Consider the following 27,265-nt stretch of genomic DNA (forward strand, 5'->3'; position numbering starts at 1 on the left):
TGCTGTCCATCACGCCAGTGAGCCTAGCTGGTCATGTGGCCCGTGTCCTCGCTGACTACAAGATCAGCACATGTACATCATGGTGCAGTGCTGTCCATCACGCCAGTGAGCCTAGCTGGTCATGTGGCCCGTGTCCTCGCTGACTACAAGATCAGCACATGTACATCATGGTGCAGTGCTGTCCATCACGCCAGTGAGCCTAGCTGGTCATGTGGCCCGCGTTTGCTGACTACAAGATCAGCACACGTACATCATGGTGCAGTGCTGTCCATCATGCCAGTGAGCCTAGCTGGTCATGTGGCCCGTGTCCTCACTGACTACAAGATCAGCACATGTACATCATGGTGCAGTGCTGTCCATCACGCCAGTGAGCCTAGCTGGTCATGTGGCCCGTGTCCTCGCTGACTACAAGATCAGCACATGTACATCATGGTGCAGTGCTGTCCATCACGCCAGTGAGCCTAGCTGGTCATGTGGCCCGTGTGCTCGCTGACTACAAGATCAGCACATGTACATCATGGTGCAGTGCCGTCCATCACGCCAGTGAGCCTAGCTGGTCATGTGGCCCGTGTCCTCGCTGACTACAAGATCAGCACATGTACATCATGGTGCAGTGCCGTCCATCATTCCAGTGAGCCTAGCTGGTCATGTGGCCTGTGTCCTCGCTGACTACAAGATCAGCACATGTACATCATGGTGCAGTGCTGTCCATCATGCCAGTGAGCCTAGCTGGTCATGTGGCCCGTGTCCTCGCTGACTACAAGATCAGCACATGTACATCATGGTGCAGTGCTGTCCATCACGCCAGTGAGCCTAGCTGGTCATGTGGCCCGCGTTTGCTGACTACAAGATCAGCACATGTACATCATGGTGCAGTGCTGTCCATCACGCCAGTGAGCCTAGCTGGTCATGTGGCCCGTGTGCTCGCTGACTACAAGATCAGCACATGTACATCATGGTGCAGTGCTGTCCATCACGCCAGTGAGCCTAGCTGGTCATGTGGCCCGTGTCCTCGCTGACTACAAGATCAGCACATGTACATCATGGTGCAGTGCTGTCCATCACGCCAGTGAGCCTAGCTAGTCATGTGGCCCGTGTCCTCGCTCACTACAAGATCAGCACATGTACATCATGGTGCAGTGCTGTCCATCACGCCAGTGAGCCTAGCTGGTCATGTGGCCCGTGTCCTCGCTGACTACAAGATCAGCACATGTACATCATGGTGCAGTGCTGTCCATCACGCCAGTGAGCCTAGCTGGTCATGTGGCCCGTGTCCTCGCTGACTACAAGATCAGCACATGTACATCATGGTGCAGTGCTGTCCATCACGCCAGTGAGCCTAGCTGGTCATGTGGCCCGCGTTTGCTGACTACAAGATCAGCACACGTACATCATGGTGCAGTGCTGTCCATCATGCCAGTGAGCCTAGCTGGTCATGTGGCCCGTGTCCTCGCTGACTACAAGATCAGCACATGTACATCATGGTGCAGTGCTGTCCATCACGCCAGTGAGCCTAGCTGGTCATGTGGCCCGTGTCCTCGCTGACTACAAGATCAGCACATGTACATCATGGTGCAGTGCTGTCCATCATGCCAGTGAGCCTAGCTGGTCATGTGGCCCGTGTGCTCGCTGACTACAAGATCAGCACATGTACATCATGGTGCAGTGCCGTCCATCACGCCAGTGAGCCTAGCTGGTCATGTGGCCCGTGTCCTCGCTGACTACAAGATCAGCACATGTACATCATGGTGCAGTGCCGTCCATCATTCCAGTGAGCCTAGCTGGTCATGTGGCCTGTGTCCTCGCTGACTACAAGATCAGCACATGTACATCATGGTGCAGTGCTGTCCATCATGCCAGTGAGCCTAGCTGGTCATGTGGCCCGTGTCCTCGCTGACTACAAGATCAGCACATGTACATCATGGTGCAGTGCTGTCCATCACGCCAGTGAGCCTAGCTGGTCATGTGGCCCGCGTTTGCTGACTACAAGATCAGCACATGTACATCATGGTGCAGTGCTGTCCATCACGCCAGTGAGCCTAGCTGGTCATGTGGCCCGTGTCCTCGCTGACTACAAGATCAGCACATGTACATCATGGTGCAGTGCTGTCCATCACGCCAGTGAGCCTAGCTGGTCATGTGGCCCGTGTCCTCGCTGACTACAAGATCAGCACATGTACATCATGGTGCAGTGCTGTCCATCACGCCAGTGAGCCTAGCTGGTCATGTGGCCCGTGTCCTCGCTGACTACAAGATCAGCACATGTACATCATGGTGCAGTGCTGTCCATCACGCCAGTGAGCCTAGCTGGTCATGTGGCCCGTGTCCTCGCTGACTACAAGATCAGCACATGTACATCATGGTGCAGTGCTGTCCATCACGCCAGTGAGCCTAGCTGGTCATGTGGCCCGTGTCCTCGCTGACTACAAGATCAGCACATGTACATCATGGTGCAGTGCTGTCCATCACGCCAGTGAGCCTAGCTGGTCATGTGGCCCGCGTTTGCTGACTACAAGATCAGCACACGTACATCATGGTGCAGTGCTGTCCATCATGCCAGTGAGCCTAGCTGGTCATGTGGCCCATGTCCTCGCTGACTACAAGATCAACACATGTACATCATGGTGCAGTGCTGTCCATCACGCCAGTGAGCCTAGCTGGTCATGTGGCCCGTGTCCTCGCTGACTACAAGATCAGCACATGTACATCATGGTGCAGTGCTGTCCATCACGCCAGTGAGCCTAGCTGGTCATGTGGCCCGTGTGCTCGCTGACTACAAGATCAGCACATGTACATCATGGTGCAGTGCCGTCCATCACGCCAGTGAGCCTAGCTGGTCATGTGGCCCGTGTCCTCGCTGACTACAAGATCAGCACATGTACATCATGGTGCAGTGCTGTCCATCACGCCAGTGAGCCTAGCTGGTCATGTGGCCTGTGTCCTCGCTGACTACAAGATCAGCACATGTACATCATGGTGCAGTGCTGTCCATCATGCCAGTGAGCCTAGCTGGTCATGTGGCCTGTGTCCTCGCTGACTACAAGATCAGCACATGTACATCATGGTGCAGTGCTGTCCATCATGCCAGTGAGCCTAGCTGGTCATGTGGCCCGTGTCCTCGCTGACTACAAGATCAGCACATGTACATCATGGTGCAGTGCTGTCCATCACGCCAGTGAGCCTAGCTGGTCATGTGGCCCGTGTGCTCGCTGACTACAAGATCAGCACATGTACATCATGGTGCAGTGCTGTCCATCACGCCAGTGAGCCTAGCTGGTCATGTGGCCCGTGTCCTCGCTGACTACAAGATCAGCACATGTACATCATGGTGCAGTGCTGTCCATCACGCCAGTGAGCCTAGCTGGTCATGTGGCCCGTGTCCTCGCTGAATACAAGATCAGCACATGTACATCATGGTGCAGTGCTGTCCATCATGCCAGTGAGCCTAGCTGGTCATGTGGCCCGTGTCCTCGCTGACTACAAGATCAGCACATGTACATCATGGTGCAGTGCTGTCCATCACGCCAGTGAGCCTAGCTGGTCATGTGGCCCGTGTGCTCGCTGACTACAAGATCAGCACATGTACATCATGGTGCAGTGCTGTCCATCACGCCAGTGAGCCTAGCTGGTCATGTGGCCCGTGTCCTCGCTGACTACAAGATCAGCACATGTACATCATGGTGCAGTGCCGTCCATCACGCCAGTGAGCCTAGCTGGTCATGTGGCCCGTGTCCTCGCTGACTACAAGATCAGCACATGTACATCATGGTGCAGTGCTGTCCATCATGCCAGTGAGCCTAGCTGGTCATGTGGCCCGTGTCCTCGCTGACTACAAGATCAGCACATGTACATCATGGTGCAGTGCTGTCCATCACGCCAGTGAGCCTAGCTGGTCATGTGGCCCGTGTCCTCACTGACTACAAGATCAGCACATGTACATCATGGTGAAGTGTTCAACAGTTACAGCTTGGTGAGGACCCAGAATCACTGGATTTTAAAACTGGAAGCAGCTTTAGATATGACATGGTTCAGTCATCCAACCTAGAAGCACGGTCGCTGACCCAGGGGGTAGCTGAGCTGTCTGCAGCAGCCCCCTTCAGTCAGTGGCCAAGATGGATCGTGAGAGCATTTATCCTGATGTCAACCTGCACGGCACTGTTCTCACACAGGTGTTGGTGTGTTGTATGATATGGCGACCGATTGTGCTAACTCGAAGGCTTCCTCTAATACTTCGTAGCAGCTTCTAGCACACAGTCAGTATGGTATGTCCCCCCGCCCCCCCAGATTATAAACAAATGCTGTGTTGAATTTCTAACAGATAGAAACATTCAAACACATACAGTCCATTCTAACAAGCGCCATGATTTCAGTGACCTCCACTGTGCCTGGTTGAGTCACTGGTGAAGAACTATGGAAAGGGTAGGAAGCGGGTAAAGCTTTGGAATAATCAAGAAGAGCAAGCATCTGAGTCGGTCAGAGCAGTGGCCATGCAGGGGCAGCACACGACAGAGTGTGCACATAGAATATCTGAGAGACCTTGGGTTATGGCACTCCCTGTTCTAACCCTGATTCCTTGATGCTCCCCGAGACGCCATGCTAGGTACAGAATGCCTTCTGCCGAGCCATGTGGTAACAAAGGCTTGTTCTCTGTATGACTCCTTCCCACTCCTCAACCACACTTCTACACCACTGCTGGTTCCATCCCGTAGAACAGTACAGACAGCTCACTGTGCTTCAGTCGCTGGAACCCATGGCCCTCAGTGCCCACCCGGTCTTGGATCTCTGGGTGCTACACATTGTTTTCCACTATGTGGAGGGAACTGCATCAGGATAATCCATTAACAGATTGAACTCTTGTCATTGTTCCCTAAATAATATATTAGCCCAGCTCTTTATATAGTGACTGCATTAGTTAGAATTAACTTAGAGGTGACCGGAAGCATTAGGGAGAGTGTGCGTAGGTACCATTCAGATGCTGCTCCATTACACAGGAGGTTCAGCACCTGAAGAGTTGGGTGGGTATGGGGGTCCGGGTTCCAGTCTCCCACAGGCACAGAGTGCCACCTGCATTCTCCATTGGGAAAATATGCACCATCAGATGCAGAGAAATGGATTCTTAAACAGAAGCAGTTCAGAATCAGAGACAAGATAGCAGAGAGGGCACAGATGGGTTCCATTGGCCTCTCCTGGAGAATCACACAAAATTTAAACAATAAGGTTTTTTAAAAAATCAGCTATCACCTCCCCGTGTGAGTTCATGTAATTCCTGAAGTGCTGACATGTTCTAGGTTGATACTAGTCAGGGAGAGAGGGAAGGAGAGAGGGAAGGAGGAAGGAAGGAAGGAAGGAAGGAAGGAAGGAAGGAAGGAAGGAAGGAAGGAAGGAAGGAAGGAAGGGGTTATAATTCAGACCCAAGGATGGCATCGTGTTAAGGATGTATATCCTCAGTACTGGGGTTCTGGTTATCAACAGATACTGGCCTCTGGCTAGGAACCTCACTCAGGGTGGTGCTGGGTATGTGAGTGTTAGCTGGTAGAAGAGTTAGTTGGCTGAAGTCCTACCAGTCCTGAGTCTAGAGGGAAATGTCTCTGCACAGCTGCCAGCTAACTTAGGGCAATCCACTTCTCTGCAGGAAGAGGTGTGAGGAGAAAGACTATTGAGCCTTTTGAATGAATTAGGTCAGCTTGACTAAGGATAGATGCAGAGATCCATCCTGAACCATTTGCCTTTGGCAGACTCCTGCAGTCAGCACTGTCTCTGATTAAATCATCCCCAGATCCCACTACCGCGTTCCACAGCCCACCTCAGACAAACCAAGCTTTGCAAAGCACATTTCCATGTTTGGGATAGTGTGATCTTCCTGAAGTATTTCCCCTGCCATGGCCCACAGGGCCTTGTTCTCTTTAACCACACTCACTCTCCCCCAGCACACACACACACCTCCACCCCAGACTCCTGTTACCATCATCACAGAGGCGATCCCCGAGGAGCTTTATAGAGCAGCTGGATGTAAATCTCATCTTCCAGTCAGCATAAAGACAGAGACGATGGCCATAACTTTGTATTTATAGCATCTTTAAGAGGGATGGACACATTATAGGTGACCAGTAAAATATGTCTAAGAGGCTGGAGCCAGGTCTTAAGAAGCAGCTCGTGTTCTGATACCTACAAGGCTGATTCGGAAAACACGCAGATGCTTTCATGAAAGAGGTTAACTACACTGTATTTACCTTGCATGGAGAAGCCAAGAGTGGGCTGGAGTTCAGCAGAAGAGGGCTGGCTTAGTATATACAAAGTCCTGGGTTCATTCCCCAGCACTTCAAAAATAAATTCATAAATTATGGGGGGGGGGGGAGATGGCTCAGCAGATAAAAGTACTTGCAACCAACTCAAATTTTACCTGAGTTTGATTCCCAAGACCCACATGGTGGAAGGCAAGAACTGACTCCTGCACTTTGTCTTCCTCTTGTGCACAGGCACTGCCACACATACATGTACACACTTACACTTCTATATGTTCACACAATCACACACCCATACATCCACATACCCACACATCTACAGAAGTATACATGCTTACATACTCACATACTCATACATACGCACACCCACATGTCCACACACTCACAAATTCTCTCTCTCTCTCTCTCTCTCTCTCTCTCTCTCTCTCTCTCTCTTTCTCACACACACACACACACACACGCACATCCACATAACTAAACACGTACCCATACACATATCTGCACACACACAACCACATACCCACATGCCCACGCACACACATACACACAGCCACATACCCACGAAAACACAATATTAAAATATGCAATAGATGCTAAGGAGACTTTGAGAAAGTGCTGTGTCCAGGTAAGCAAGACGCCATTATCATTCGTGCTCATCAGAGCTCTGAGAATCTCTCAGAAAACCCATCTGCTGATCCACACCCCTAATTTGGGTCTTACAGAAGACCAAATAAATTATTCTTCACCTGAAGGGAGAAGGATTATTTGACTTCAGATATTTGCCATATGGCTTCTCTTCCACCCAGCAGAGCTTTGAGGCTTAAGGTAGTGTGAGCAAGAGTGTGCCTATAAATTATTCAGAGATAATTCACAATAAGTGTGTATCCTTGACAGACTGTCAGGTTTCTCAGTGCTCCCCCTGATAACGGGCACTGTGGTTTTGATCAAGTATGGCTTGTTTCTAGCTGCACCTTCTTGTCATCCTGTGTTTTGTTTTATCTGTTTCTGTCCCTACAGAGTCCAGTCCGGCTCCTACCTCAGCACCGGCTGGTTTACCTTTATCCTGGCTATGGACGCCTGCTACAGTATCCACGTCTACGGGATGATAAATGAAACCTACTGCAAGTAAGATCACAGGAAATTATTTTTATGCAGCTCCAATTCTGATATCTTGTCAAAATATCACAATTCATTTTAATGCCATAAATCTGAGAAATAGATCAGATGACAATTATTTCCGGGTGTTCTTTGCCAACATGACATGTTCTTGTCAGTGCGTTATGTTCCGACTTTTAGGAGTGATAGAAAGAAAACAGTGTTTACTGCAGTCTGATGTCTCATGTCAGAAGGAACCCTCTTCATCAGTCACATAGCCAGGACTTGGATCTTGGAAATCTACAGCAAGTTTAGCGGTGATTTAATTTGCAAAGTCAAGGCTGCCACATCTGGGGGCTCAATGGACAGCTGTCAGCCAGTGGCTCTATTTGCTCACAAAGAAGAAAATGCCCTGATACCTCAGAGAAACATTTTGGCTCAACAAGAGTTCCTGAAATTTTTATTTCACTAATGTGTGACTGATCTGCCAGACTCTATTTTAAATGAGTGTGTTCATGCACAGTCTATGGTGTCTGGCAGGGTACCTTCTAATCAGATTGACAAACTCTCATGCTTTATGAAGGTGGTGGAATAGAGTTCCTGTACCGATAGGAATCAGAGAGCATTTAATCCTGCTCTTAAAATGTAACTCTGGGTCACAGTCTTCATGAATAAACATTTGCTGTAACCACTAAGTCTAAGAGAACACAGATGACCCCCAAACTTCACTGTGAAAACTCAGTTTCCTTACCCCTTAAAGAGCATTGGGCTGTGTAAGGTTTGTTATGTCTTATACCATCTCCTCCTTTGAAACTGAGCCATGTGTTTGAATGTAATTGGTAGGATATGTAAATTGTATTTGATCTATTAGGACACTGAGAACGGTTCCGTTTCCCTAAAAGCTTTCATGTGCAGTAGCTTTTAACTGAGCTCATTGATGAAGGTTTGTAAGTTAAATGCATTTGCAGGGTATGTAATGGACTCTTGTAACGCCAGCCTCATCCTTGGCTCAGTCTTCCTCCCCTTCTGTTTCTTTTCCAGGACAGAAGGGTATAGAAAAGTCCCCTATCATTACTATGAACAAGGGAAGGACGAGTGTAATGAATATCTTCTCCATGAACATGCCCCGTACGGGGGACACAGGTTCATCACCGAGAAGAAAGTGTTTGCCAAGTGGGCCAAGAAGCACAGAATAGTATTTACACACCCGAACTGGACGCTGTCCTGATGCCGTGCTTCCTGACTGTGACACTGCAGCTGTGGTGAAGAGAGGCTGATGGTGGTGACGGTGTGGGCAGGATGCTCAGGGTGTGACCATGGTCCTGGACATTCTCTGGTGTGGATACTGACTCTGTTAGTAATTTGAACTTGGCATTCTGTGGGAGGTGGTCATGTTCATTCTGATCTTTCTGATGGTTCAGCCCTATGAATTGCACTTTAAAACTTACCTACAGTTGAAATGAAGGCCAGTGACCTGATGGCTGTGACTAAAGAAAACACGAAGATTACCTTTCAAGATAGCTGCTCAGAATTCTTCAAGAGGCTTCCAGAAGTGACGACTCACCCTGCTTCAGGCAAGGTTACTGAGTGCACGGGCTGTTCCCCATCTTGGAAAATGGTGGACTATCAAACACTGTCCCAAGTCATTCTTCAGGGTATAGATGTCATGCCACAGTTACCAGTCAGCCTGACAGAGGGGAGGTATCTCTTTTTGATATGCCATCTTCCTTCCACATGTCTCTCAGCGAAAGCCTCAGGCCACCTACCTAAATGTAGCAATGAAGGCATTCTGTAATTCCTGCGTACCAGGATTACTGGACTATCTCAGAGACTTAATTCAAAATGTATCAAGTAGCAAATATTGACAAATTTTCACTCAGACAGCTGTGCTCTCACTACTCAAAACAATATAACTAAACATATTATTACAGTTACCTACATTAATGTTTAGTTATTTTTGGTTGAGTGCTAAATATTAACATGTTAGATGTACTTCAACACTGTAAGAACACATACTGTGAATGCATTTCTTGAGCATAACCAAAGGGTTCCTCTCTCTGCTTCAGCACTCAGTACCAACAAATGAGATGCTTTTTGAATCACAAAACAGGGAAAGCAAGACATATTTTTGCATCAATTTGTATCCTATCATATTCATAATATATATTTTTAAATTCAAATTTCTATTTTATAAGCTGAAGGGGTATCTCTCCATATACATTATCAATGCCAAGTGCCAAACACTCTTTATACCATCAAACCCAGGCCGAGCTTTTGCCTTCATGGGGTTGACCGTCCCTTAGGTTATCAGATGTTCTGCTAGGACAGTAAAATGGTGACGAGCTTACTTCCCAAAGTGCTTCGCTATGCTTCACATATGCTGTGTGCCATGTGACACCCACGGCCACCTTGTGACACCCATGGCCGCCTCACTGGACGATTGCCGGCACACTCTGCCATCCCCAGCAGCTGATCTGCATTGTTAGCTGTGTTCCTGTGTCCCAGGTTGCTCTGCCTCAGAATATATGTATAGAGTAGCATTTGTGTAAATTAGTATATGATTGAGTTCTCTGCCAAATACAGCATAGCGTACCGAGATTATACAAGATGACCACAAGGATGGCTGTGTCATAGATCAGTACCCTATAAGCTTAGATACTTTTAATGTTTTTGTTTCTGTCAGTGGCTCTGTTCCAGGGCTCGGGGACAATGGATAGGAATGGAAGCAGAGAAATACAGTTTCCTGGTCTAGGCCTGAGACAGCTTCCTTCTCCGTAGATCAATGATCCTTAAATATTAGAAGTTGGTTTTCTGAGACAGTACCAAGCATCTATAAATATCTTGGCACAACAATTCAAAAGCTAAAACCAGGCTGCATTTAATGTTTTAGAGCTGGAAATAACAAGACACCTCACCTGTAGAACCTTGACAGGGCTTGCCTAGGACTAAAGGCCATGCAACGTCATTAAGATGTGCATCTTTCCTACCCTACACTGTCACACTGATAGATATCCCACACCCACACCCACAAGAGTTACCCAGCCCCAACCTCATCCCTGGGAGGAGTGGTTATTCTATTGTTTGCTTATATGACTTTTTTTTTTTTTTAGTTCTATGAATGTTAGATTTTAGAGCTGATAGTGGATCAAAATGCCCACTTAAAGGAAAATAAATAATAGCAATGTTAAAATGTCAATGTGAACGTTGTTTTCTCTCAGTTGTGATACAGTTCTGCTTTTACATGAAATGAACACTCAGTTATCTGAATGCCTTCAGGAGTGCGTAACCTGATTTGTGTCACTGCCTAGTCAGTGGTGGGCTAACTATTTTGGTGTTTACAGATGAGAGACTCAACAAACATACTCTCCTGCCTCCCTAAAGGGAGCAATAGCTTCCTCTTGTGTGGGCTTTCCTCACACTGTGTGTGTGAAAAAGGCAGCGTCCAAATTTAAGCCTGCAGTCGTCTGGAATGGCATAGACAGTGGCCCTCACCCCCCTTCTATCTCCCTCCCCCTTCTCTCTCCTTCCCCCCTTTCTCAGCTCTCCTACTTCTCTTCTCTCTCCTCCTCCTCCTCTTCTCTCTCCTCCTCCCCTCTTCTTCTCCCTCCTCCCCCATCCTCCTCCATCCTCTTGCTTTCTCCTTGTTGTCTGTCTCTTTTTTTGCAAAGTATGAAACCAAAAGCACTCCATGAAGGCCCAGTTGAGTGCCTTTGCAGTGAGGGCTTTGACCATCGCTCAGGAGTTTCCTTCCTCTGAAGTAACACTTTTCTCTGCTTCCATTTTCTGTCCCTTTCTTCCAGCCTTAGTTCTGGTAGAAATGCAAAGTCTAATTTCTCCCATGTGAAGGAGAAATTTTCCATCTTGGACTTGCTGAGAGAGTGAGACAAGTGGGTGGGCGAGGGAGGGCATTAGTCACACAAAGCTCCCATCGGCCCTGCAGGTACTAGTCCACCTTAAGATTTTTATCCACACCCAAACATTAAAGTTAAATGACCTCACTCAGCACTGCTACATAACTACCTATATATTAATTAATAGTTATGAAAAGAAAAATGGAAATGTACACAGAGACACCACAACTTGATGGCATACAAGAGAGTGAGAGACTCTGGAGTACTCTATCCTAAGAAATATTTTTAAATAAAGTCATAGAATATTATTTCTAATTCTTTAGAATCCTTTTAAAAACAATGGAAAATGTAAAGTATTTAAAGTCTCTTTGAAGTTAGCCTTTGAATAAGTCATATTGATGTTGTAGTTGACAGATGATTTTTATCTTGGCGACAAACTATCAAAAATAATAATTAATTTGAAGGTATGTTTGTCTTTATGAACATGAAGTCCATTTGTGCATGTAATACATGAACGGGCAATGCATATATAGGTACTTACAACTGTATGGGAAAGCATGCATATGATTCCACAGCCTTTGCCGATGTGTGACTCATAGAAAGCCTTATTTTAGACTTCAGCTGAAATTTGTTGGGTTTCATTTTGAATCCTGAAAAGGAAAAAAAAAATCCAAAGTAAATGCCCTGATTGCCGAGTGTGTATGAAATCACACCGAATGGCTGGCCAGAGGAATAGAGCCAGAGAAGATGCTAAATCTAGAACTGAGGATACAATCAGATGTAGAGTTGTCACCAATCAGACACACAAGTGTAGCAATCAGTGTCAGCAGACTTGACCACCTGTAGCTCATCGAAAGCCACACAGAGGAACACGGCGGCTCTGGGCTCTGTTCCCTCTGTAAGCCAGGAGACGACATTCTGCATGGTTTCTGTTACACTGCCATAGAGCAGGGGCTGTTGTGGGAAAAGGGTCATTATGTAAGGAGAGGTTTTTCTCCTCTGCAGTTTTGGTATGAACCAAGCTGACTGGGGAACGAGGGTGTGAACTGAACTGGGAACCTGTTGACCTTAAGAAAAGGATATTGCCCTCAGAAAAGCTTACTCATGACCTTCTTGGAAAAAAAGACAACATATATGTGTATATATGTATCAAGCACTTAATATGCCGTGTAAAATGAAAGACTCAGCCACATTGTCTGGTGGCAGGCGGCATGCGTTAGGACTCGTGAATACAATCCCGGAACAAGGAAGAGGACTCACCCTTAACTGCATTTCTAACCGGCAGAAGCTCATCCGTTGATTGTTTTTGTAAAGAGACACTGTGACTTCGGGAGCCAGTGCTCAGCATCCTATGCACCCAATCTATAGAGATGCAAGGACCTGGAAAAGCAGCCAGTCCAATTGCCGTGCCTGCAGCCAAGGAGTGAGACTTGGGGACGTGAAACAGCTCAACTGGACCGATGACATTCCTGACACCCAAGTCTTATCACTGACTCCTGCTCTAATACACTTCCCACTGTGCCCTTTAAAATGCTAAATAATAACCAGGGGAGATGCCCATGTGGTTTACTAGAGGAATCTACCATGGCCCACAGGCTCCACCAGCCTAGGGTCTTCTCGGACCAGAGGTATCATCCCTGCCCTGAACTGTACAGTTGTCTCGTACAACTTGGATAGAGCCCGAGTTCCGCTCTAGCTGCTGCGTTCTCCATGTGTGTTGCTAAGATCAGTGGTGTTCTATTGTCATGAGATGTTGCAGTTCATCTAGAGAACACGAGGGCACGTTTCTCACTGTTTGTCACTGAGGATGGGCAGCCCTTGGCATCTGGCGAGCTGCGTGGTGAGAGAGGCCGCTCACTAACCCGGAAGGCTAAGACTCAGAGAGAGTAGTCCAGTGTGCGGGTGAGTTCCTGTCGGAGGCCTCACATCCTCTGCAGTATATACAAACACCCAGTGCAGTGCGCCACAGGATCCAATTGATATGCACGGTTTGAGAGCCCACTTACGTGGCACTGTCACAAGTGGGGAAGTTGGAAACTATATCCATCGGGCTCTTCAAATGATCCCCGTGGCTCAGGGATAGTGTGCTGTTTTGTTGCTTGCTTTTGCTGACCATACAGACACCACCAGAATAAAATTGCATTTAAATTGCAAAGGCATTAAAACAGAGCTGTCCTTGAGCGTTGTAACAATACAGAAAACCGCATTTTGCCATTTTTTAAGTCCCTTACATTTTTTTTTTATCCTTTTCTTCTCTGAATAGGCACAAAATTGTTTCTGAGGTAGCAAAGTGCCTCTTTCTCTACAAATAGGTCTCTTCCTGTTCGCGCTTTAGAGATCGCAGAAGAACAGAAGCTCATCTCATAGGTGCAGGTGAAGAGCACGTGGTGGCGCAGGTGAAGAGAACGTGATGGGCAAGTGCCGCATCCTGGTATTTGCTGACACCCTGAGCAGTTTTTTTCTGAGAAACTTTAAAAGGATGGAAACCTGGGTGTTGATAGACCCTTGTTCCCCAGGCTGCTGCAAAGAGCTCGTTTCCTTGTGCTGCACATCTGTCACTGGCACTGCATAAATACCAGTCCCATTCCATGTGGGTTGTGTATGCCTCACTTGTGATTGTGAGGGTCCCACCATCTTCGCTGCAGGTGCTTATTCACTTTGGAACCTGCAATATTCATTTATGTACAGACAAGAGACTGAGATGCACAGCAGTGCACTGGTCAGGGGCTTTGTCCTCTGGGAACATAGTCCTTTATTTATAGAAATCTTAAAACGAAGCTTACCGTTTGGCAAAGGGTGAGTAGCAGATTTTAGTTTGTTTTTATAACAGGAGAAATGAGGGTGGGTTAACAAGACAGGGTGGCTTTTGTGGCTGAAAGAAACAAGGATCAAGGTATTCGTGCATGTTATATTTAAGGCAAAAAGATATCCAGGACACGGCTTTGCCAGCCTGTGGAATCTTTGTAGTTCACTTTAACTACATTTGTTATTTTTCCTATCTGTGTTTAAACATCTGACAGAATTCAGCCACAGGGGTAAGCATTTGGGCTCACAAGAATATGGTCTGTCCTGGCAGTGAAGGTATCAAGAGCAGCTTGGCCCATGGTGGCGAATGGGCAGCAGAGAAGAGGAAGTCAGGCTCAGCTGCCTTTTCTCCTGACACCTCAGCACATGGAATGGTGCTGCCCACATTCAGGCTGGGTCTTTCCTCCTAAGAACACCTCTCTGGGAACACCTCTCTGGGAATACCCTTGCCAGCAGAGTCATGCCTTGTTAATGCCGTTAGTGTGCCTTACGCCAAGCTGGCACTCAGAATTGTTTATCATGCTGCCTGGGGCTGGGCTCTTGCTCTGTAGGCTTATTAACAGCGTCAGGATAGTGCCCAGGCTGCCTCAATTGCACACTTTCTTCTGCCTTCCTCACTCCGATATCTCTTGCTGCCTCTTCTTTCATTTCTTCAAAGTCAACATTCACACCATCGAGTGCCATGTTTAAATAACTTGTCATTTTACAACTCGGCTTACGTTCTTGATCAACTCCATGAGAAACCCACATTTGGATGATGTCTCAAACTAAGAGTCGACTTTGGAAATTAATAACAATAATTTATGCATAGCAGCTGTGTTAAAGGGCTGAGTATTTGAGTCGACCCCCCTAATATTCTGTGGTATATACATAATATTAGTGTCATTCCACGTAAATAGCTAAAGCATTACAGAAGTAAGGTGGTTCACCATAGTTCAGACAATAGCAGTGAAATAAGGTTTGAATACAGGTGATTTGAACACAAGGATAAATTGGATGTCTATCCAGTCAGGGTAGTCTGAAAGATGTAACAAGAACCGCAATGTTCCAGTAGCTGGTCGAAAAGATGAATTCCACATGCATGCTGCTTTACAGCCACTTTGACTCCATGGAGCTCAACCTTCGACCTGTGGATTTGTCTTCTTCCAAAGCCTTGGAGTCCTTCCTGTTTGGCTCATTAGTGCAGAAAGAGCAAGAGAGGTCTGTGTCAGGAGGCTCTATGGGTAAGTCCAACGTGTCAGGCCTCACTCCATCCCATTGGCTGGGCCAGCCAGGGCCTGGTAGTAAATTAGACAAGCATGAATCTTTGTAACATATTTGGAATTTTTGAGAAAAAAATTCTCTGCATAGAAAATAAACTAGAGGGGAAAGTCCTGGTCTAGTTTCAGTTAAGCCAGGAAGAGAGGATACAGCTTTTGCCAGAGGAAGCCAAGAGAACAACTGCTGAGCAAGAAATGTTGAAATAACTTAGGCGTGCCAACAGTTCAAGAGACGTCACTCTTAATGTCTCAGTGATCTGTGGTAAAAGCAAGATGCTTACATGTTGCTTTTGATTAAACCTGTGCCTGCTGTTTTGTAAGTTAGCACAAAAAGAAACATCCCATTTGATCTTTGGGTCTGTGCAATAAGTACTGTAAGCTTAATTTTTTAACCAAATAAACAATATACTGTTTGCTTCTCAAATCTTAAACTTGAAAATCTCTCCCCCTCTATCTTTGTTTTTCTTATTATATTAACTTTCATAAAGGGAGTGCCGATTTGTCAATAATATTCTGGCCATCTTCAAATCACCAAATCTATTTCTAAGAAGAGAATATATTTTATTCTTTCCTTCTCCCTCAATTCTTTACTTCTTTTCCCAATACATTTTTTTAAAACCATTTACCGCTATTTTCTTGAACATGCTCTATTTACCGCTATTTTCTTGTACATGCTCTCCCCTTAACATAAATAGAATCTTGCATCCCATCTCGTGTTCTTTTTCACCTAACAGGGCAGTCTGTAGTCTTGCAGGAAAGTGCTTCAGTGGTAGCCTGTAAATAATCTTCGTTTCCCCAGGAGAGGTTAGCTGCAACTCTAAAAGCAAAAGAATCAGACAGAGGGGGCAGGGAGGGCGGGGCGGGGTGTTTTGTTTTGTTTGTTTCTTTTTTTGTTTTCTGTTTTCAGAGGAGTGTGGAATTCTTTGGATGGGAACCTGCAGTGCCTGGTGTCACTTGGTATATGTGGAGGACATGAGAGGGGCCTATTCTAGGATCTGTATCCATAATAAGGGATGCTCTGGTGGTACCCAGGAGTAAACTGTTCACTTTAACCAGGGTGGGAACATCCCTATTTCTATGTGCTGAGCTGTGATTCCTGACTATACCAGCCTTGGATGCACAGAATCAGCCAGCACCCTCCAGTAGGCACCGTGTATTTGTCTACTCATAATTGAGAACCGCTTTCAGTAGCACCATTTTCCATGTCCAGGAAAGCACTTGACAATCTGTATATTCTTCTAAAACTTTCCACACAATGCTCACCTTTCCCCCAGAACCATGCCATCTTTGGTGAAATTTGCATAGAATGGTCTTTTATCTTGAGTGGCAGCTTTACTTCAAATTGCTGCACTTTGGCCTAGACATCTTTTGTGGAAGCTGATTGTGATGGCTCTGCTCGCTCCTGAGGAAGGGGGGAAATGTCACACACTCTCTGATGGAGTAAAGGACGTTAATGTTGGGAAAGGATTTAATGTCTTACAAATCAGTCTGTAATCACACACAGCTATGAATGAATGGCTGCTGAATATGGAAGAAAAAAACATAAAAACATTCAAAAGTGCAATTTGAGTTCAGAGACTGAGTGATCCTGAACAGGAACAGGGACAAAGCCGATGTACGTAGGCTCAAAAGACACAAGAGCCTGATAATGCCACTGCTCAGCCAAAGCGTCTAATAGGAGACCCCACGGGAAAGGCCCCAACACCCGAGGATCTAAGAGCAACCAGCAGGGAAAATGGTGAGGGATGGGGTTCAGACTGTGGAAGGTCAAACTACTGCTGGGTATATCTTTGTTCATTATTTAGGTAATATGTTTTCATTGTTAGACACAGTGTAAAAGACAGAAAATACGATGGCTACTAGTACACTGTCCTGTATGTGCATATGTGTGCACGGGGATGGGGTGGTAGTGGTCTATAACCTCCTCTGTCTTGTTAGCAAGAAATTGTGTTTCTCCTGATGTCATTAAATTCCCCTAAACCATCTTCAGCAACATTCCTTGATAATCCACTTAACAGTTTCCCCTGCTCAATTTTCTCTATGCGGTAAACAGTGCTGTTCGTGAATTTCTGAATGTTTTTCTGATTTTTTCTTTTATTGTACATACTACAGTGCTTGGTTTCCTGAACCTTTCAAATAAAGGCTTTTTTTATTCATCCTTGCCAACTTCATATATGCAACGAAATTGCCTTTTAATTGGCATCTAATTTATTACTATGGAAATTGCATGTTTGCATATATATTGGTAATTTACATTTCTTCTTTCATGAATTTGCCCTTCCTGGATTTTTTTTTTTCATTTTTCTATTGCAGTTGAAGTCACTATAATTTAAAGCCACAGAAAAATGAAAATTTACTCAAAAGCAAAGGTATAGGTTCACAATGACCATGATCATAAGGGAAGAAGAAATTATATTGCATCAAGAGTTGGAAACACTAAAAGTGTAAGAGACATTTATGATGGCACACCATTGGTTTTCAACTCTGTGACTGGACTAGGCAGAACCAGAGCCAATGGTTGACATTTCAGATTTTACTTGGAAGCATTTGAAAGAGTCTGAAGTCAGTGTGGACGTTGAGGTGACATTGGGTGAAATGTTGGCTGGTGAGACCACTCATTCTTCAGTGATTCCTATGACTAGATACTTGGAGTTACACTACTGAGTCTTCTTCTAGAAGCCTCTCTGGTTCTGTGAAAGAGGATGCCATCCCCTGTGAGGAAGAGCAAGATTTGAAAGCTCTGCCAAGCACAAGCCTGAGAGGGTTGGGTGCTTGGATCAGCAGTGGCAGAGTCTGATGATGACCTAGCTTGCTCCGCTTGTGTGCAGTGATCGGTCCTGCATTTCTGACACATGACTGACAGTCAGTGCACACTCTCACAACCACCAGGCACTAACAATGCCCGCCTCCACCTAGCTCTGCCAGTGCCTACCATTGACTTTATTCCCACGATACTCAACACAGCATACATCTTGGCTTCTCAGTGATGGAAATCCATCACATTTCATAATCCATATTCTATATACTTACTATTGTGATGTGTCTTTGAAATGTAACAGCTCAGAAAAATTACTGCTAGTTCCCCAGCATTCCTAATATTGGAAGTTAATAGACTACTGTAAACTTAGTAGTCATTCACCTTGCCCACCTTTCCTTGTTTCTGCTAGAGTAAACGAATCCTTCGTTTGGAGTTGTTGTATCACCGTTTTCAGTTTTCTAGTCTATGCCACTCGCCTTTTTTTTTTTTTTTTTCAGCTATAGGACTTCGTAGTTCCTAAGTGATGCTTTGGATATTTTAAGTTTCAAGCCAGCAGTGCCCTTTTCAAGGTGCTCTCTTAAGGCTTCTGTAAAACAATATTCACTATAATACAAACTTAAATTGCTTACCAGTCCCTTCACTAGACGCGATCCGAGAAGGCTAATTGAACATTAAACATTTTAATCATCGAGTTCTGTCAAACCTGTCTTCTCAGTGTTGAGAAGTGGATAGGCCATGAGCTTAATAGTATTTCTGGCAATGCAACCGGAGTGAAAGCTTGAGAATATGATTAGTATATTACTAGGGAATTAGTCCCAGTCATTCACAATATCTGAGTAAGAAAATATCATCTCAACGGATATCTCGTAGGTACATTTAAATTCTTGGCCCTGCATGGGAGTTTAGGGAATATATAAGTGAGAATGTTGCCATGTCTCTTTATGGAGTTTACCAAAGAGTTAACAATTCATTAAAATTCCAAATAGGCACAAGAATAAGGTAGTGAACAAAAGAGTAATTCGGACACAAAATGTTGTACACAACACAGAGGTCCAAGGGGCATATGGAGCAGCAGCTCTGGTTTGCAAGCTGCCCTTGCTCATAGAGTGGTAGTGCTCCTCTGCAGCTGCAGAGCGACCCAGGACATCCTGGAGCCCAGAAGAGCATCCCAAGCATCCGCTGGCACTGCCATGATGCCGCGGCTGATCCAGGAGACCCTCGCTAAGGTACAGAGCTGCTTTCATCCACACTAAAGGAAGCTTCCTGGCAGCAGCAGCTTGCACAAGAACAGTGCTTAGTTGAAGGTGTAGAAGGTGTTTATGGAACTGAAATGAAAATACATGCAATGCAGAAGAGTGCTCAGAATGCCTCTCCGACTGCTCTGGAGTTGGCTGCAGGGGAAGAGGTGTGGTGGTTGGAGGGCTGGGCTCACCGGGCCTCTGATCCTATATTTAAATGTAGTCTCTGCACAAACAGCACTTCTCAAAGGAATTTCAAAGCTGTGAATTCAAACCACATTACAGGTGGACACAAGCAGGTGCAGATGTGCATCTTTTTATCACTTTCGTCTGTAGACCCATTAATCTCACTACTCTCCACGTGCATTCACTCTCAGCTTTCGGAGTTAGCACGACCGTGAATTGTTCTGATGATCCCTTTCTTACGGAGGTCTCGTGTATACTTGTCTGCAGAGCTCCAGTGAGAGTTTTCTAATGTAAATGACAGCTATATGCATCCAATCCCTGTCTTCAAGAGAGCTAAAGAAGCAAAACTCATAATGTATCTCTGTGCCAAGCTTCACCTGCTGTGCTGGCTATGACACAATCCGGAGTCATTTGGGAAAGGGCAACATCAGTTGAGACAGTTTCTCCACATTAAGGGTTGATGTGGGGGCCCACTGGGCATCCCTGAACACGAGGTCCTAAGTGCATAAGAAAGTACGGCTGAGCAGGCCAGGGAGACCTAGCATCCTTCCATGCAGTCTGCTTCAATCCCTACCTTCATGTTTGTGACTTGAGTTCATGCCCTGACTTCACCCAGTGATGGACCGTCTTCCATATGTGTAAGACAAATGAATCCTCTCTTCCCCAAATTGTTTCTGGTCGTGGTGTTTATCACAGCAAGAGAAAGCACACTAGGACACCTGTTGTCTGGAGAAAAATCTAATAGAGGAGTCGCCTCTTTCATCCGAGAAAATAAATTCTGTGTTGTAAATGAGCTGCTTCTGTCTTCCTGTGAGTGAGTCATTGGGTCCTGAGAAAATTCATAAATTACTTCGGTGGGGAAGAAGGATAAAGGAAGAAGAGAGAGCTAGTTGAAAAACCAAAAATCAATATTCCCATGCATCTCTTCTCAATTTCTGCTGAAATCTTCCATTATTTCCTAATGATTCTTCGTTGTTATGCATCGGCTAAAAGGCCAATCCCAGGGAGTTCATGACCTCTTGCTGTAGTGTGGAAGGCCCTTCCTGGCTTTCTCTTTTTTTTCTCCCAGCGGGTATTAAGTAGCTGTGTCCTATTATACCCATCTACAGTGGTGCTCAGCCTTAATACAGGCCCACAGGCAATGGAACAAGCTAACTCTGGGCTGAGACCATGAATCAAATAGATTCCTTCTCCTTAGATTGTATTCTCAAACATTTGTCACAGAGAAAGGCGAGCGGGCGGGCGTGCAGGCGGGAGGGCAGGCAGGGGAGGAGCAAGCAAAAGCATAATAGTAACTCAGATGTTCTCAACACGGAAAAGAAGTTGGGCTGGCAAACATACCAAGATTGTCTAAGAAGGTTTCCTGGAGAAAGGGGATTGAACTTCAGTGGGAGTGATAAGTGGGGGTGAGTGGAGGGGGTGGAATATGGTGGAGACAAGCATGGGCAGAAGGAGGTATAACAGGAGAAGTCATGAAGAGTGGGAAGTGCACCACACTCCAGAACATCGAAGAAGCTGACCGCAGCTGACTGGGAGAAAGCATAGGAACGCACAGAGCTGCAGGCTGATGGTTCAGATAGAAAAAAGGAAAAGCAATGCAACCAGAGCAGATCACGCAAGACCACAGGCTCTATGTAATAAGGAGTTTAACTATCATATGGCTACCGTGTACAAAGGTAGAAATGCTACCTTTTTCTTAAGAGTATCACAGAGAGGACAGACCAATCCAGGACAATTCCAAGTGTTGGGCTTAAACAATAAACGTTGATATAACTGCCCAAAGCAGGCAGGAAAGAGAGGTGAAGAAGCAGGTGGAATCTTAAGTTTTAGACTTTGTCACCATGAGGAACATATAGGACGATAGAGTAGAGTTTTAACTATGAAACTCAGGGTATGCGTATACAGATAAAAAGTTAGAGTCATCTACACGGAGTAGGTTATATGATGACAGAAATATGTAGAGAAATAAATGCACAAATAAATGCCCCCCCCAAAAAAGTCGGGTGGCTATCCCTACGTGTTGTTGCTCCACAACAGATATCCACACATATTGGTTATATAACTGCAGTTGTTATGGACCAACTACACAGCAATGACATAAAAGGTCCTTTGCCCTGGTGCCTCTTACAGAGCTGCAAGCAAGGTGTTAACTAGGGCTGAAATGTCCCAGGAAGGCCAGCCACGCAGATGAACTCCTCCAGTCTTACACCATTGGCTCAGCTCTGTGATGGGTCTCAGCTGGAGGCTGAGTCTCCATAGGATACCTGTCAATATTGAAACTGGCTTCATGAAAATCATCCCAGGAGAGACAGCTAGCAAGCAAATCCCACAGTCTAGTCCCAGACATGACACCCTTGCAATGCTGAGGCAAGTTTTATTTTTTTATGAGCAGAAGACACGATCATCCTGGGACCCTTTATAAGATGCCTATCACATATATTCTTTACCACAAGAGGCAAAGAATAATTAAATGATACTTGAACCTGAGGAAAGGTACACAAAGTTCTAAATAAAAAAAACCAAGAGAGACTAACAGATCCGTTCTTTATTCTTATTGCTTTGCAAATTTTCAGTATTTCCTTATGCCAAGAATGGTTATCAAAATACAAAGAGATGGTAATGAATACAGCATATAACTTGGTAGATTGCATGTAATTAGACCTATCCTTTGGAGTAGGATTTACAAAGATGAGAGAGCAAGGAAGGGAGAGAGACAAACAGAGAGAGAGGTGGAGGAGGAAGAGGGAGGGAGGGAGAGGTGAAATTACCCTGTTTCTCTAAGAGAGAATATTGCACGGTTAAGGGAGAGCATGTGGTGATAGGCAGAGGGTGCCATGAGTGGCCATGGAGGAAGGTGACTGGGGAGTGGGTGTGGCCTTAGTACTCAGTAGAACTTAAAGCAATCAAACTGATTGCAAGCATGAATTATCTGTGATTTTATTTTCAAACAGAAAAAAAAAAAACATAGTGTGAATTGAATATCACAGATACAATGAAACCATGTAGGTTATGAAATGACATAAAGGTAAGAGAAAAGGAAGAATTCCTTCAGATTTTAAAAATTAATATGTTAGCAATGCTGTAACCAAAAAGGCATAAGTTACTGGACAGAAAGGGAAAAAATGAAATTAGTTTAAAAAGCAGACTTCGAAACACACATATACACACATATATAAGATTGTGTGTAAACTGGAAATGGCAAGATTGTGAAAGTGGACAAAATAGCTATACATTATTTAGTGATATGTGATAATAAATAATGTTTCTCTGACACTAACAATTCAGTAATCCATTCAACAAATATTTACTAAGAGATAGGTAAAAATGAAGTAAATGTAGCTTGACTATTTTTAAAAGTAACAAACCATAACATTTCAAATGAACACTGAAACTTAGTGCAGGGTTGTCTATATCACAGCTGGAACAATGTAAAGGGAAGGAGAAAAGAAAACACAGGTAGCCTTTCCATTCATACCCACACCACCTGCAGCTACAATGAAACTGAGAATTTCTTTCTAGCTCAAAGGATGGAAAATATTCACAACTTGAGAACACAAAGTGACAACTTGGAGCTCCTGATGAAAAGAAGTATAGATTTCCCTGTTAGGAATGATTCAGAGAAACATCTCTGAATTGGGTCATTTTAAAAGAAAAAGGATGATACATGTTTAGAGATAAATTAAAAAAAAAAGACAGGATGATTTTGTTAGAACAAAAAATATCCCCCCATAAACTCTGAGATTTGAGTGCTTTGCTCCTATAAAGCTGGAAGGATGGCTCTGAGCATGGAGTGTTTGTTCCTGCAGAGCACCAGGAATCAATACCCAGAACCCACATGGCAGATCAAAACCATTTGTAACTCCATTTCCAAGAGGGATCTGACACCCTCTTCTGACCTCTGCAGGCACATGGTATGCATATGGTACATAGACATATTTGTAAGCAACATAAACATTTGCATAAAATAAATAAATCTAAAAATAAAATTAAACTCTTGGTTCCCTAGTTGGTGATGCTGTTTGGGAAGTGTCTGGAGGCGTGGTCTTGCTGGAGGAAGTATGTCATTGGGAGTGGAGCTTTGGGGTCTTACAGACTCACTCTTCTATCAGTTCGGGCTCTGCTCTGTGCTTGCAGTTGAGATCTGACTCAGCTTCCCATTTTTTTCCTGCTTACTGTGCTGCCATACCTCCCTGGCATTTGCATTTGGTCATGGTGTTATACCACAGCAACAGGAAGATAATGGCTATGAACCGCCAAGAGAAGGCACCACAGAATAAGCTTAGCCATTACCCACACCGCACTCAGTATTAACAGTAGGTGTTTGTTACTCTCTTTACCTGCTGACAAATGATGTTCACAAGGGAGGGCCTGTAATTCATGATGTACCAAACTTCATACCATATTAATTGGTAGCTGCCTCTAGATGGGCATTCAGTCCCAGCAGGAACAACCCTTTCCAGTAACTGATGCGAATGCTGACTGCCTGCCTCCCGATGGCATCTTTCCTACCGGGACAGCAATGTTCCTGCTGCATAGGAGTGAAGAGACACAGCCAGCTGGTGATAACTTTGAATCCCACCAGACTTCGAATTCATCCCTGGCACCAAATGCAATATGTTTTCTCAATTATAAAAGCCAATAAATGTCCCTTTTGGGAAATGATTTAAAACCTGAGTCAGATTTTTGACATTTTGTTATTTTTCTATCAAAAGAAACTAAGTGAAGGGAAGCCTACTGACATCACAGTGATGGTGCTTTGAAAGCTATTATCTATCCTATTATGTATTGATACGTAATTATTTTACATTTTAATAACTTGGAAATTTTATACCTAATATAAACTTCTAATATGATGACAAAGCTAGATTTACTGATGAAAATAAAACTCCAACTAAGAGGAAGGACATATAATACTTTACAAAATTATGATACAATAAATGATAAACATGACATTGGTGAGGCTTGTTAGCTATTAACACAATTTTGGAGCCTATGAAGTTCCCCTTAGTGCATGCAACGTCCCACAGACCCTGGTATAGAAACCATGCTCACAAATGCAAATCTCTTCCCCAGCACGTACAAGATGGTGATGCAGCAGCGGGATTATCCGCATGCTTCTCCAGAACACCCTGAGATTTGGGGAGCTGGCTGCTTCCCATTCACCTCTGTGCTTTTGGCTGAGTATATGGTAATGCATCCCTGCGGATGGGTAGAACAGGAGAGCCTGTGCTATTCAATTCCCCAGTGTATTCTAAACCTGGGTCAATCAAAGATGCGACACTGGTAAAGTGATAGAAACACATTATCACTGGGGCAGAATAGCAAGCCTAGGCACGAGCCCACACCAGCATACTAAATGGAGATGCAAGTCAATCCCACAAAGCAAGGATGAGTCTTTCCAGTAAGCAGTGTCAGAAAAGTCTTATATGAGTTGTACAAAGGCAAAGCGCAGAATGGATCCATGCCTCGTGTGACGGGCAAACCTCGCTGTAACCTCACTGCCCAGTGAATCCTAAACATAAACACACAAACCTCCCGAGATCTTCGTGTCCTTGACTTGAAATAAATGTATGATACACAACATGTGATCCTTGAAAGAAAAAAAAATGAAAAATGTGACCCTCATAAAAATGGAAACACTTTTATGAGAAAGACACTCCTAAGAGAATTTTATCATGAGCCAGTTTCTGGAGAACATATGGGAATATAACATATCTAACAAAGTAATTTTTATCCAGTCTCAAAAAGACTTTGGAAAATACAATAATCACAGACACACTCACCACAGAGTATAAAATATGGGCAAAAGATCTGGGTAGCACGTTAGCAAGGGTCTCCAGATGAGTACAACCAACAGGATCTTTCTCTTGAAAGAGATGCTTAATTCAAAGAAGTGGCTCAGGCAGCTATGGAAAACAAGCAGCATTTTTTTTCTTTTTTTAAAATTTTTTAATATTTTTTATTACATATTTTCCTCAATTACATTTCCAATGCTATCCCAAAAGTCCCCCATAGCGCCCCCCACTTCCCTACCCACCCATTCCCATTCTTTTGGCCCTGGCATTCCCCTATATTGGGGCATATAAAGTTTGCAAGTCCAATGGGCCTCTCTTTCCAGTGATGGCCGACTAGGCCATCTTTCGATACATATGCAGCTAGAGAAAAGAGCTCCGGGGTACTGGTTAGTTCATCATGTTGTTCCAACTATAGGGTTGCAGATCCCTTTAGCTCCTTGGGTACTTTCTCTAGCTTCTCCATTGGGAGCCCTGTGATACATCCAATAGCTGACTGTGAGCATCCACTCCTATATTTGCTAGGCCCCTGCATAGTCTCACAAGAGACAGCTATCTTTGGGTCCTTTCAGCAAAATCTTGCTAGTGTATGCAATGGTGTCCGCGTTTAGAAGCTGATTATGGGATGGATCCCTGGATACGGCAGTCTCTAGATGGTCCATCCTTTCATCACAGCTCCAAACTTTGTCTCTGTAACTCCTTCCATGGGTGTTTTGTTCCCAATTCTAAGAAGGGGCACAGTGTCCACATTTTGGTCTTCATTCTTCTTGAGTTTCATGTGTTTAGCAAATTGTATCTTATATCTTGGGTATCCTAAGTTTTGGGCTAATATCCACTTATCAGTGAATACATATTGTGTGAGTTCCTTTGTGATTGTGTTACCTCACTCAAGATGATGCCCTCCAGGTCCATCCATTTGGCTAGGAATTTCATAAATTCATTCTTTTTAATAGCTGAGTAGTACTCCATTGTGTAAATGTACCATAATTTCTGTATCCATTCCTCTGTTGAGGGACATCTGGGTTCTTTCCAGCTTCTGGCTATTATAAATAGGGCTGCTATGAACATAGTGGAGCATGTGTCCTTCTTACCGGTTGGGACATCTTCTGGATATATGCCCAGGAGAGGTATTGCTGGATCCTCCGGTAGTACTATGTCCAATTTTCTGAGGAACCGCCAGACTGATTTCCAGAGTGGAAGCAGCATTTTCTAACCAGCAGGGAGTGATGCAAAGAGGACCGGTGCCAAGACACCGTGCTGCAGGCCTCCTGCTCTCTGTGAAACGCCCATGTTTCTCCTCAAGGCCTTCAATTAAGTAGATGAGGCCCACCAGCATGATGGATGAGAGGTGGCTTTCCAGAGTCTATTGATCTCAGTGATAAATACAACTAAGAGACACACTGAGAGAACCATCCTGATATATTTTTCCAAGTAACTGGGTGCTGCCTAGCCAAATTGATGCAAGACGTTAAACAAATACTTCAGAGGTGACCAATGACGTCAGATACTAGGGAAATGTAAACAAAACCCCAAACTGAAGCCTACCACACACATACCCATTAGGATGGCCATGGAAAACTGTCCAATAAGCAAAACCTCAAAAGAATCACAGCAAAACCAACAAAATGCCATAATTTTAACCTCTACAGAGACTCCGCACTAAGTTGATCTGCCACACGAGAAAGAAGGAAATGCGAGCCCGTATGGGCTGGGATGAAAACTGTTTTGACATTTCTTATAATTTTAAGTATAACTAATATATCCTACAGCATAACAATAACATGCCTGTGCAGGGAGGAAATAATTTATGTTCAGAGCAAAACCATGTACATGAACATTTATATCAACATTATTCATAATCGTGCCAAACAAGAAACAGCCACAGTGTCCTTTAGCAGGTGAAAGGATGAATAATGCCTCATTTTGACTCGAAGTCATACTCATCAATATAAGGAAGTGAACTATCGTGTCCTCAGCATGCAATGTCAGCTGCTGCCTACTATGGGAAAGAAGATAGTACTTCAAAGGTGTACATTCAT

The 27,265-nt window shown here is 44.8% G+C and overlaps 1 protein-coding gene across 10 annotated transcripts in view; it reads left to right on the plus strand.

Moving 5' to 3' along the window:
- St6galnac3 (ST6 N-acetylgalactosaminide alpha-2,6-sialyltransferase 3) overlaps window positions 1–10,527 on the plus strand; it is a 532,491-nt gene extending 521,964 nt beyond the window's left edge. For all 10 annotated transcript variants that reach the window (XM_021157895.2, XM_029475445.2, XM_029475442.2 and 7 more), the window contains 2 exons: window positions 7,260–7,367; window positions 8,379–10,527. In XM_021157895.2, the coding sequence (XP_021013554.1) occupies window positions 7,260–7,367; window positions 8,379–8,565 (295 nt within the window). In that variant the 3' untranslated portion in view covers window positions 8,566–10,527. The remainder of the gene's footprint in view (window positions 1–7,259; window positions 7,368–8,378) is intronic.
- The last annotated feature ends 16,738 nt before the right edge of the window (window positions 10,528–27,265 follow it).

Source organism: Mus caroli, unplaced genomic scaffold (assembly GCF_978045245.1).
Source record: "Mus caroli unplaced genomic scaffold, Mus_caroli_1 scaffold_3, whole genome shotgun sequence".
NCBI lineage: Eukaryota > Metazoa > Chordata > Mammalia > Rodentia > Muridae > Mus > Mus caroli.